At 40.1% G+C, this 13251-nt stretch overlaps 1 protein-coding gene across 2 annotated transcripts in view; it reads left to right on the forward strand.

Annotated features, from left to right (window-relative positions):
* Nucleotides 1–13251, forward strand: part of NKAIN2 (sodium/potassium transporting ATPase interacting 2) — a 502256-nt gene that overhangs the window by 427491 nt on the left and 61514 nt on the right. For both annotated transcript variants that reach the window (XM_042886386.1, XM_042886396.1), the window contains exon 4: nt 160–360. In XM_042886386.1, coding sequence (XP_042742320.1) covers nt 160–360 — 201 coding nt within the window. The remainder of the gene's footprint in view (nt 1–159; nt 361–13251) is intronic.

Consider the following 13251-nt stretch of genomic DNA (forward strand, 5'->3'; position numbering starts at 1 on the left):
CTACTTGCATTTCTTGCTGGCAAACTCAGCTGATTTTCATGTGAAGGTATGATTTTATTGGTGTTCTTTTCTTCTTTAAGTGTACTGTGAAATCTCTAGCTGAGACATTTAGTACCAGAGTACCATCCCAAAATTAATTCCTCCCACATTGTTTTGCAGGAAACAGATCTCATTCTGACATTTAATATCTCAATGCATCGTTCATGGTGGATGGAGAATGGACCAGGATGCACCGTGACCTCAGTAACACCAGCCCCAGACTGGGCTCCAGAGGATCATCGTTATATCACTGTCTCGGGGTGTTTTCTTGAGTATCAGTACATAGAAGTGGCTCACAGTTCTCTTCAGATCTTCCTTGCAGTAAGTATACAATAGATATCCTCACTCATGTTGCCCTTTTTAGCTTTCTTCTTGGAGAATCTTACTACCAGAAAAGTAGAGTGTTGTGGCCTTTATTTAAAAACCTTATCCAAATGTTGGCATTTTTAATATATAATTAATATATTCATATATGTAGAGATAAATATATATGTAACTGCAAATAAAACTGTTGCTATGCATACAAGTTTTGTCCAGTGCCTGGGTACATGACTCCTACCACATAAACTTCTCCTTAAGAGATTCCAATATTTTGTCCAAAGAGGGGCCATACAGGCAAAAGAGAGAGGATATTTGTTCATCCTGATCCTGAAGTTATTGTAAATCATTGGAACTGTTGCCAACATCCAATATGGCCACCAGACAATCAAAAAGTGAACAGCTTCCCTATCTGTCTTTTCCTCAATCTAGGTGTAAATGGCTAACAACAGGTGAGTTTAGGCAAATATATCTCTGTGTCAGTACATCTCTGTGTGGGTTCCATGTGTGAAGCTTAGTGGCAGATTCACCTGAAAGTTGTCGACGGTTTACGGGCTAGTTCAGCCTGGTTCCGTGACGAGCAGGGCAGAGGGATCTGAGGATCCGCACCTCCAGAAAAAAAGGAAACAGGGGATCCCAAAATAATTAAAAACAGCAGCACTGATCTGAGAAGAAACAAACTAATTTACTAAATATAGTATTGAAATGCAAGATAACACAATATAATACATAATACAGCATAATACAATATAATCAGAATTGAAGCTAATAAATCAAATATAATGAGAGAGAGAATGTCCGAAAGGGTAGGTAGGCTTCACCACAGTGCTGAGGTGAGATGCACAGGCCAGTTGAGCAGCAGGAAGACGGGAGCAGCGCCCACGACGAAGAGCAGGCGAAAAAGAGCATCAGGTGAACTTTCAAGGAGTTAAATCTCCTCTCCCTGACTGCAAAGTCCCCTGGGGAATGTAGTTCTTTTTCTCTTCTGGGCAGGTACCCAGGACTTGAGCATTAAGAGTTAGACTCCCAGTGTCCCACGTGATGTTATGATGTGGAATACCGAAAATCAAAAATCACAAAACTGTGACAAAGTTCATCTACCTCCCAGGTCTCTTCCATACACCTCAGCTGGTCCCACTATAGGAAAGCATAAGGACCCTGACCAAGTAGTTATTAAGGCAGGCACTGGGCAGATCTGAAAGATAAAATAAATTTCTTGCCCAGATACATCACATCTTCAATTTTGGCAAGTTACAGCCGATACAAAAAACAAGACAAGTACAAAAAAAATAATAAATCAAAGTGACTAAGTAAATAAATTAAAATAGCTTTACAACATTATTTACAAGCAATTGTTATTAACTCAATCATAACTCAGAGAAAGATATCTGGTCCTTTTTTATTTTATTCTGGGTTTGGATTGTTGGTTTTTTTGGTGTGCAATGAATGATGAACAAAAACCTCAAGGTATATATAGTTTAAGCTTGATTCTTTTCTTGGTACAACAAGGTTTTTTGTGCATCTCTGCCTAAACAGAAATGTGTTTCTAGATAAGAAAGTCTTTACAAAGCAGGAGAATGGCACAGAATAACAAACCATCAGTCATCTGGTAGCTGTGGGCAGCTACAACTATTTTTATATTTCCATTCATGGTACTGCAAACATAATTCTCATAGATAAAGAGCAACTCAGTAATAGTATGGGCCAGTTTTCCAGACCAGGTTCTTCAAACTTTGGTGTTTATATATTTTCACATTTCTGATAGTGGGCACGTTGTTCTTTTTCTAATAGAAGCACTAGCATAATGTCGCAATTATAAAAACGTGTCGAGAAAGAGAGGAATTGCTTGGTGTGACTCAGTAACATATAACACAAAGCTGGAACAAAACATATTTCTTTGTTTTCGGTAAACAAGCTTTCAACAAACCCAAACCTTGCACCAGATTTATCTCCCTTTAGTGGAAAGAAATTAATCTTTCCTTTCAATTTCCTTTTATGGGCACTTAAGTGTATCTTGCACTTTAACTGTAGATCTATAAATTGCTACCTGCAAATTGGTTACTTGCTGTCTATTTGTGAGTTCATGACAGTGATCAAGCTAATGTTAATCTTGGCTTTTTCACAGACCGGTGGCACTGCGGTATTTTTTTAAGGATGTTTTCTACTGTCTATAGACAAAAAGTTACAAAGAAATTCGTCTCCATTGAGGCCCATTTACATCAGTCTTTGAAAACATTATGCTGTGTATATTTTGTATAGCTTGCTGGTAAGGTTGTATGGAAGCTGGGTTCCAAAGGTTAGGCTCGACATAGACGTGGTGTTTGCTGTGGAATACTTAGTGGAAGGAATACAAGAGCTAAAATAAAAGCTATAAATTCTCCAGTATTTATACTTTCTAAAAAGAAAGACTTAAATTAGGATGTGGAATATTGCAAGAACTGCAGACAGACTCTCCTGAAGAGGTGCAGAATATTTATTTTCTGCTAGTCACCTTATCTCCCCAGATATCTCCCTGAAAACAAAAACCACCAGATTGCAAATGATCCAAATGCTACTGCTAATTTTGTGCAAGTAAGCGCTGATTTTAGTTTTCTAAGGGCGAAATTTTGTAGAACTTTCTTTGATTTTACTGCCTATAAAAAAAATGTAGTAATTAAGACAAGTAGAAGGTTAAATAGTCCCAAATTTCAGAATCCTCAGCATGCAGAGTGATATTGTTCATTGCATAATATCTGGCTTAAAGACTAAAGAGAAATGGTGGCGCACAGATGATTTGCTACTGCAGAGTGGGTTTTGCACAGGGTAAATAAATGACTGGATAAAATTCCTACTTCAGCCCACATTGCAGAAGTAACAGAAAATTGTGGCTGGTGGTCTCTATGCTTTGACTAAATGAACATTTGTTGCTTAGAAAAGCTTCAAATTTGGGAAAAATATTTGAGACTTAATATGTTCAAGGAAATGCTCTGATAAAACAAGACTTCTCCTGATTTGGCTATTTAGCATTTATGTATGCAAAGGCAAGGTTGGAACAACCCACAATGATAATGGGGGCTGCAAAGCAGCCACAACCTCTCCTTTGTCTCATACCAAACAGCATTTTATCTGGTGGTTCTGGTGGGAGACTACAGCCTTTACAGAGCTGTATCAACCAATCCTTGCATCAGAAAAAGAAAAAAATAATGCACAATTATATTTGTCTTGCAGCCATTCTCCTTTCAGCACATCTTTCTCAGCCACTAGCTGATTCATCTTTGTGGAATTGACTTATTTATTTAATTGCACTGATTTTCATTCCACTGATGTGATGTTTTTTTCTGAAACATTTCACCACCAAAATGTCAGTGCCACACACCATGCTTGTCACTTTCCCTTTTGTGCTCTATAGTAATACCTCCACAGAATCACACAGAATCACAGAATCACAAGGTTGGAAACGACCTGGAAGATCATCTAGTCCAACCACCCTCCCATTCCTATCAGTGCCACAAGCTACTAAACCATCTCTCGTAGCTCCTCATCCAGGCGCCTCTTGAACACTACCAGGGATGGCGACTCCACCACCTCCCTGGGCAGCCATTCCAGTGCCTGACCACCCTCTGAGAGAAAAAGTTTCTCCTAATATCCAACCTAAACCTCCTCTGGTATAACTTCTTACCATTTTCTCGGGTCCTACTATTTGCCTGGGAGAAGAGGCCAGACCCTTTTGCACCACAACCTCCCTTCAGGAAGTTGTAGAGTGCAATGAGGTCTCCCCTGAGCCTCCTCTTCTCCAGACTGAACAATCCCAGCTCCCTCAGCCGCTCCTCATAAGACTTGTGCTCCAGACCCCTCACCAGTTTCGTTGCCCTTCTCTGGACACGCTCCAGGGCCTCAATGTCTTTCTTGTAGTGAGGGGCCCAAAACTAAACGCAGTACTCAAGGTGCGGCCTCACCAGTGCTGAGTAAGGGGGATGATCACCTCCCTGCTCCTGCTGGCCACACTATTTCTAATGCAGGCCAGGATGCCGTTGGCCCTCTTGGCCACTTGGGCACACTGCCGGCTCATGTTCAGCCGAGCATCAACCAACACCCCCAGGTCCCTTTCCTCTTCACAATCATCCAACCACTCATCCCCAAGCCTGTAACGCTGCCTGGGGTTGTTGTGGCCAAAGTGCAGAACCCGACACTTGGCCTTGTTAAACCTCATCCCATTCATCTCAGCCCAGCGATCCAGCTTACCTAGATCCCTCTGCAGGGCCTCCCTGCTCTCAGGCAGATCGACACAACCTCCCAACTTGGTGTCATCTGCAAACTTACTCAGGGTACACTCAATCCCTTCATCTAAGTCATCAATGAAGATATTAAACAGGATGGGCCCCAGTACCGACCCCTGGGGGACACCACTTGTAACAGGTCTCCAGCTGGACTTCACTCCATTGACCACCACCTGTTGAGCACGGCCCTCCAGCCAGTTCCTTATCCAACGGAGTGTAAAACTGTCCAAGCCATGGGCAGCCAGTTTCCGCAGAAGGATACTGTGTGAGACCATGTCAAAGGCTTTGCTGAAGTCTAGGTAGACTACATCAACTGCCTTTCCCTCATCTACCAGTTTGGTCACCCAGTCGTAGAAGGAGATGAGGTTGGTCAAACACGACCTGCCTTTCATGAACCCATGCTGGCTGGGCCTGATCCCGTGGACAAGCTGTGTGATCTCTCCCAGGAGGATTTGTTCCATGACCTTCCCTGGCACTGATGTCAGGCTGACAGGCCTGTAGTTCCCCGGATCCTCCTTACGGCCCTTCTTGTAGATGGGAGTCACATCAGCAAGCCTCCAATCCTCTGGAACCTCTCCAGTCAACCAGGAGCGCTGGTAGATAGCCGAGAGCGGCTTAGCGATCACCCCCGCCAACTCCCTCAGCACCCTAGGATGAAGCCCATCTGGTCCCGTGGACTTGTGACTGTCCAGATGGAGGAGCAGCTCTCTAACTGTCTCCACCTCGATCTCCGGGGAGATATGCTGCATGTCAGCCCAGATATCCAGATCAGGGCACAAAGTGCCCTGAAGATAGCTGGTCTGACTATTAAGGGCAGATGTAAAGAAGGTGTTGAGGACCTCAGCCTTCTCCTTGTCATCTGTGGTCACATTCCCTGCCGCATCAATTAAAGGACAGAGATTATCCTTGGGTTTTCTCTTGTCATTGATATATTTGTAAAAGGATTTCTTATTCTGCTTTACTGCAGTGGCCAATTTAAGTTCGAGATGGGCTTTCGCCTTCCGGACTTCCTCCCTGCATTCCTTTGCAACTTCCTCCCGTATGGTTCTTTTGAGACTGAGCTGAGCCTTGGTGCTATCACTCTATCTGTGTGTATTATCATCTTCTTCCAGTAAGTTAAAGAGTGTGGCTTAGAGTGAGAAAGGGAGAAAGTGGAGAATGACGATATATGTGAAGTGTAGCTTTGCACCCTGCAGTGATGCAAAATATGTAAACATACTTTTAGGGCACCACTTGCAGCAGGCAGCTGTTTTGAACTGAACAGAACTGCTAAGGGTAGGATTTCAGTTCAGTTTTGTGTGAAACCCAGAGGTCTGGGAAAAACTGTGGGGACAGTATTTCTATTGAACGATTCTTGTCCTCCCCAATTCTTGGTGAATGCCATAGATGTGTCTGAGAAGGTAACGGCTTCACATCTAAGGTGTCACTGAATTTTGCCAACAGTAATTTTTAATCATCAGTGCTGATATATGGTCAAAAAATATATCACTTCAGCCATGGCTAACCAATTTGCCTTGTTGCACAAACCCATTTGTCCCTGCGGCCTGTGCTCACATACTAGGCCAAATCCTCTCCTTTACTTGTCTCTCCCAGGAATACTTCATTTGCAAAGCTGTGACATCTGAGTACTTGGACCATTTGAAGTTCTCTGTGAAGACCACAGCTTGTCCTGTATGCCTACGTATTACCAAAATTAATTGGTCTGCTGATGGCATGACTTGGATACTCATATGTTTCATATTTTAAAGTGTCCTTATGGCTTTAATGGATATTGATTCTCAATGCGTACGCTAGAGAAGCTATTTCATTTTCAGAACTCCTGGGTTATCTAGGGCAGATAAATTACTGATCTCTGGAGATGATTTTTCCAGGTAAAGAATGAGGCCAGTAGTACTAATGGAGATTTGATTTGGTACTGTTTTGTGAAATTTGAGTTGCATTCTGCATGCTGTGTATGTAGTGAAGACTGAATGAAAGTTCCCACCAATCCTCAGACAATTGGAAAAAAGCAGGAGAAAAAACATGGGAAGGCAGTGCTTGGGGAGGTACAGTGAAGACTGTATGCCCCTGCTAACCTTGGCATGTAATGTCAGTGCTTAGAGAGGGCATGAGCTTTATGTATTGATAGAAAATGCACCTTTTTTTGATATTGTGGCCAAGAAAAGGTCTCAAGCTCACAGTCTCACGGGTACTCACATGCATCAATGTCTAATTCTAGCTACAGATTCAGTGTACAGTTTTCTTCACTTGGGCTTTTTATTGAACTCATCTTAGTACAGCAAATGGAAATTATTTCAGTTCAGACCCTGAGCTGTGCTTCAGATCAATTGGTTCTGTTTCTAAGCCTACCATAATGTCCTTGAGAAAGTCATTTCTTCTTTCTGCCTCTTCCCAAGTGCTGCAGTGAGAAAAGCATTCTTAAATTGTTCATGTTCAGTTTATAAGATTGTAATGTTTGCATAGATAGGGATCCATTCATCTCTCAAAAAAACTCTGAACGAGGATGATACCCAGTATAGTAAGGCTGTTTTCTGGTACAAAAGAGTTACAATAATGGTAATTGCATTTCATACAGAATCAGAGCTTCTGTAGCTTCTCTACATCTTCCTTCTGCCTGTGTTCAGTGCTTTGATTATGTATGACCTGCCCCCACTCCCACAAGGCTGTTTTTAAAAATAGACAAATTAAAATCCATTTGTAGATCAAAACTCTCAAAATATGCAAATAAAAGATCAGCCATGGTGATAAGTTTGACAGAATTATATATCTATTTGCCAACACAGGATTTAAAGAATTTATTATGCTTGTCTTTCACTCCTCACTTACCCACTCACAAGTCTATTGATTTGAGTGGAACTAAGTGACTGATCTATGGGAATAAGACTAATGTGAAGGAATCACCTCAGCCAATTTGAATTTGTGAAGGCTGCTCTGAAGTAATGCTTCCTATTTCATTATGTTTGCCCACGATGTCATAACCAATATGGGTGACCTTCCCACCAATATTCCATTACATTTTGTTCCCATGTGGCAGACTGCAGCAGAGAGCCAGTCTGACAAAATGATGTCAAAGTGTGTATGAAGCAAAGGCATGTTTGAACACCTTGATGTGGAAAAAATGGCACCCACTGATATTCATTGACACTTCTTGAATGTGTATGGAGACCAAATAGTGGATATGAGCACAGTGAGGCAGTAGTGATGTGCTGATGTCTTTCAGTAGTGAAGACAGCAACAGTAGGTTACCTCCACTGGTGCAGATTTTTACAAGCATGGCATACAGGCTTTTGCATATAGATGATGAAAATGCATAGCTAATGTTGGTAACTTTGTAAAGGAATGGTATTTTGTAGCTGAGAATTTGCTTTATCAAGTGGTGTTATTGTGTCTTTGTATCTGTTGTTGTTTCTGTAGAAATAAATAGGAGGCATTATTTTCAGAGCAACCAACATAGTAATACAGATATTGTAAAGATAAGTGTGCAACATTATTCCAGTTAAATGAGTAGGGGACAAGCATTTCTTACATACTGTATCTATATTATTGATGATAATTTACATGCCAAATAAATAAAACCTTAAGTAAACAGTTACATGAAAGTATTGACCATATTCATAGTGGTCTTTTTCACTCACTTTTATGTGCTGTGCATTAGTCTTAATTCCTTTCTGTTCCTTCCTGAGCGTATGCGTTATGCAATCATTCATATTATTATTTCATGCTTTAAAATTTGTAATATGTAATTAACCATCCATACTAGTTACAGTAAATGTATACTGTTTGGTATTCTGCAAAGTCTGTATTGTAGTACCTTCCAAGCTACGGTACTGTCAGATTGATTTAAAGCATCATGAAACATAACAGTGCTATTAAGAGGCAATAATAAAGCCAAACAGTTAGGACGCCAGCTTCAAAATCTTTGCTTTGTTGTAGACTTACAGTACAACCTTTGGCAGGGTGCTTAACTTGTGCCAATTTTTTTCTGTACTACATAAACAATAGTTCCTAAATACCTCAGAAAGATGTTGACAGGATAATTCCATTAAAACACTGCAAAGTAATCAAGTATTACATTAAAGTGGTCTTAGAAGAACAGAGAAGCAGTAACAGTCTCTGCTTCTCTGAAGGATTGACAGTAATTAGAAGGAGGTACTCTAAAAATCTTAATGTTAGCATAGCGCAGCTGATGTTGTAGTCTCATGTCCTTGTGGAGAGATGGAAGTAGCTTTACTGGGTGAGTGATGAGGAGGAGAGAACAGCAGAAGTTAGAGAAATGGTGCTCTTGTACATTAAGTGTTAGAGCAGAAAAGGAAAATGAGAGTTCTGTAGGGAAAAGTATATTCTTTTTTGGGTGGGAGAAGGAATGTATTGATAAGACCTGAGCAGAGTGAAAGACCTGAAGTTCCACTAGAGACTCCCAAATGACAGAGCAGGACTAAAAGAAGCGTGCAATGAGTGTAAATCATATATATAAGCACATATTTCATCAGGACAGACTATATGACAGGAGCAGAGCAAAAGAGTGAAATACGGAAGAAGAGGGAGGGAGTCACAGAATTGCATGAAAAATAAAAGCAGTTATACCATTAGGATTGAGGCAAGGACCAAAATGGTGTTTCTCTGAGTCCCAAAATACTCATGAGTGAAAACAAACAAAAAATTATTTGACCCTGGATACTCCAGCTTGAAATGCCTGGGTCCTTTTGTCAGAGCTACAAAGGCTCAGGGCCAGGGATCATCTGAGAGCTTGTACAGTGTAAAGGGTCTTCAAATGAGTTCAGATGGATAACATTTATCTTTTAGGAAGTGCCACAGCTTGATATAGGCTTTGGGTTTTAATAATTACCCAGCACATCCCATTTTTGTGCTCCAAATGTGCATAATGAGATATGCTTAATATGTATGTGTCAGATATGCTTAGCAGTAAATTGACATTGGATTCTTAATTTCCCATTCCTCAGTTCCTTTGTGTTGATCATGAGTAGCATATATTAAATCTTTTTGCAGTAAAAACCTGATGCCTTTTTTCCTTTCTAGACAACACAAAACTCTTCTTTTGTTCTGGAAGTACATCTTGCATGCAAAAGCTCTCAGTTTTACTCTTGCTCATTTTCTTCCCCCACCACTCTTTTGACCTCTTCTGCATATACATACGCATGCATATACCTTGCACGTTGGTTGCTTTCTCCTGAGCTAGAAAAGTGATGAGAGTATTTATAGGTGAGAAAGGAGATAAGAGTTCATGTGATCAAATTTTGACTCTTTGACCCTAATGGGAAAAAATAACGTTATTTAATTAAGGTGGAGTTCCTTTTTAGGGCAACACAGAGATTGAAGTAAAATTGATTCTTAATGATACAGATCTGTATTTTAAGAAAGACTGTTTTCTCACAGCAAGGTTGGGCAAAATCAGTACAATGGATATGAATTGTTGTAAAGTGCTACTTCAATAACATTGTTGTGCCGTGTTAGCAGAGGAGCAACATCAGGTTCAGGCATCTTTGACATCACAGTAGAGTATATTTGCTGTTTCTCTGTTTGACAATAATGTTAGAGCATGCCATTAGTTTTGAAGGATTATTGTAAGAGTTATCTTTTTGCTTACACATGTTCTCTGTAGTTACTTCTATCATATTTTACCTGCATTTCTTTACCAATACTTGCAGAAAGCAGAATTCTACACATCAAAGCATAAACTGTTTTTTAATGAGCACGGAGCTTTGTAAGTAAAATTGTACCATTCATTTCCCTAGAAGCTTCCCTTCCCTTAATGAACTGGGAACACTCATACACAGCTAAGTTGTATGATAATTTTCTGAAAATAAATTTGCTCCAACTCAGTGGAGAGATGTCAGATTTAAATAGAGCTACAAGGCCATTGCGCATAGAATTTTCTCTGAGAGGTTCATCTCCCTGATGGATTGAAAGGCACCAGCACCAGCATGAGCTGAGACTGGAAGAAGCAGTTCCAACTCTCACAGATACTTTTATACAAGCAAAGGCAAATGGTGAATGTGATTTGGGCAGGAACAGAGTTGTGATTATCAAGAGCTGAACATTAGAGTCATTACTATGGGGCCTAGAGGGAAGTTTCCTGAGAATTTGTTTTGACCATCTCATATGTATTCCTTCACACGGGGGACTCTGATCTGGCCTGACCCTGTAGGGATAAATAGTCATATGATGCAGCAATGAGATTACAGTTCCCCAGGTTCAGTGCCTCATGGCTGTCTTGGGGCTATGTGATGCTGGTAGTGCTGTGTTACCTGGTGTTGCTGGCTAGCTGATTTTCTTCCTTGTACAGCTGGGATTTAAATTATTCTTCAGCTTCTGTACTAGCACAGTTCTGCTGTGATTTTATGGCACTGCTCTAGTGAAAGTGCTGCAAGTAAACCACTTCCTGCTATACACAGCTCAAAAGCCTTGAATTCAGGGTCATTTCATGTAGTAATCTTTTTTGGGTTTTGCATCTTTTGAAGACTCTGAACAAAGAGTCTTGTCCATTTGCTTTCCACAGATATTCTATGCAAGTGAGTTTGCATAGTGTAAAAAAAAAAAAAACCTGCTTTAGATGGAAGAATAATGTTAATCTGAATAACAATAATATCACAAGCTTCTATAATCTTAAGTAATTAAAAAAAAAGAAAGCCCTCTTCATATTGAAAATTTGTAGTGAACTGCTAGGTTCACCAACCCCTTTCCTGAGCTGATTGTGATGGCACAAATCATCCAATGGAACACTGCTCTTTAAATGTCTGAAAAAAGCCACAGTATGAATTTACCCCAGCATTTCTCTGCTCAGTATTCTAACATTAAAATACTGCCTTATAAAAGTGAAAGCTCATATTTTGTCGTTTTGTTCAACACCTCGTAAAGGACATTTTCCATTCTGAAAGAAAGTAGCCTCAATTCATGAGTAAGGTAATCTTGCCTGAATGTATGTGAAGGACTTTGGTATGGAGATATTTTCACCCCTCAAAAATGCAGAAAATACCCATGCTTTGGCTGTCTTCCAGGCAAGGGTTTCACATATCTGTTGAAATTTGTCTATTCCATTTTATGTAGTGTACTTTCATGTTTCAGCTTTCTGAGTGCATGAAAGTATAGATTTATCTCTGAAAATGTAAAATTACCTATTGTGCAGTTTCAGTCATGACAATCCTGGTCATAATGCCACAGTACAGAAAATCCGCTCTACACTCCAAATTCTCCAAAGACAAATAATGTGTGCTCTATGACTCACAGCAACTGCAACTGAACCTGTATCGACTACAAAATTTCTAAAATTCAATGTAATTCTAAATTTCTAAAAAACAATTCAGTTGTTTTTGGTGTAACTAACTACTCCACTAAAAATATTCACTATTCCTAGGGAAAGTAGAAATCTTAGAAGCATTTAGATGTACTTTATGAGCGTGTAAAATAAGAGCATTAAGTATTATTACATTATGTACTTTGTAAATTTTTTTCACTACTTCCCAGCAAAGACAATGTGACAAGTCCATTGCATTCTAGAAAGTACCTAACTTTCTGTTGTAACCATATGTCCTAGGGCCCTTGGAGTATGTATCCTAGGCAGGTCAAGAAAGCAAGATCAGAAAACTGCTCCTAATATTTTTGTTGATTGAGGTTTCTCATTGCAATCTCAGAAGTCGGTCTGAGTGGAAATTTTCTGAAGAAACAGGGCTCTTGGAAAATACATCAGCCCTAAACTGTTTTGTCCTAGTATGACAGTGACAATGAACTTCATCTAATGTGCAGGAAGTGCGAAATAACGTAGTACCTGTCTTCCTGCTAGATTTCTCAGCTAGCTCCTTGGGCTCTGCGCATTCACTATGTTTTTTCTGAGATGGTTAACCACCTGCTACAGTCAATGTCGTTTATCTGGCCCAGACAGCAGCAGGGCATAGGGGCAGGGGCTGTGCAAACTAGGGAGCATCCTTACGCATAGTTTGGGTCTGCTTGCCTTGTTCTGGATTTGAAAAGACCTTATTTGTGTGAGCAAAAGCTATGCCATACCTTTTGGCTTCCAGGCCAGAAGGCAGTCTCTAGGTTATTTCATTTGTTAATCCCCCTGTACATCCACCATGCCAAGGCAATTGCATACATAAGATCTGAGATACCTAGAGCTGCAGTAATATCAGTGTTAGCCAGACCTGTAGCTAGTGTTTGAATCATGCTGTTGGGCCAGAGCATGATGTCCAAGAAAGGAGCATGAATTGTAACCTAGTAACATGGAGTCAAATAGTCATTATTTGTAGAAAAATTCTCAATTTTCTACCACTCATGTAGCACATGAAAGTCTATGCAGTACAGTGAGTATAATTCTCTGCAGACACATTCTAAGGACTTTTAGCTCTTGTGACTTCTACAGTGCTGCAGTGTAAGGAGAGAATGTTTTTTTCTATAAATTTGCTGAAGCTTTCACATGAATAACAGATTTTAAATTCCAGGTAATACTCATTACTGAAAAACATCATTGTTTTATCCAAGTAAAGAAAATTACTGTCTCTTGAAATCAGAGATAATCTGTCTTTGCACATATGCTCAGTAAACATCAGCCAACTCTCACCATTTCTTTAATAGATGTTACTTTCAGCTCCGGTTGGACAGTTAGCATATTTTCACACTGCTGATG

This window comes from Lagopus leucura, unplaced genomic scaffold (assembly GCF_019238085.1).
Source record: "Lagopus leucura isolate 7727_CA_CO unplaced genomic scaffold, USGS_WTPT01 Super-Scaffold_73, whole genome shotgun sequence".
In the NCBI taxonomy this organism is placed as follows: domain Eukaryota; kingdom Metazoa; phylum Chordata; class Aves; order Galliformes; family Phasianidae; genus Lagopus; species Lagopus leucura.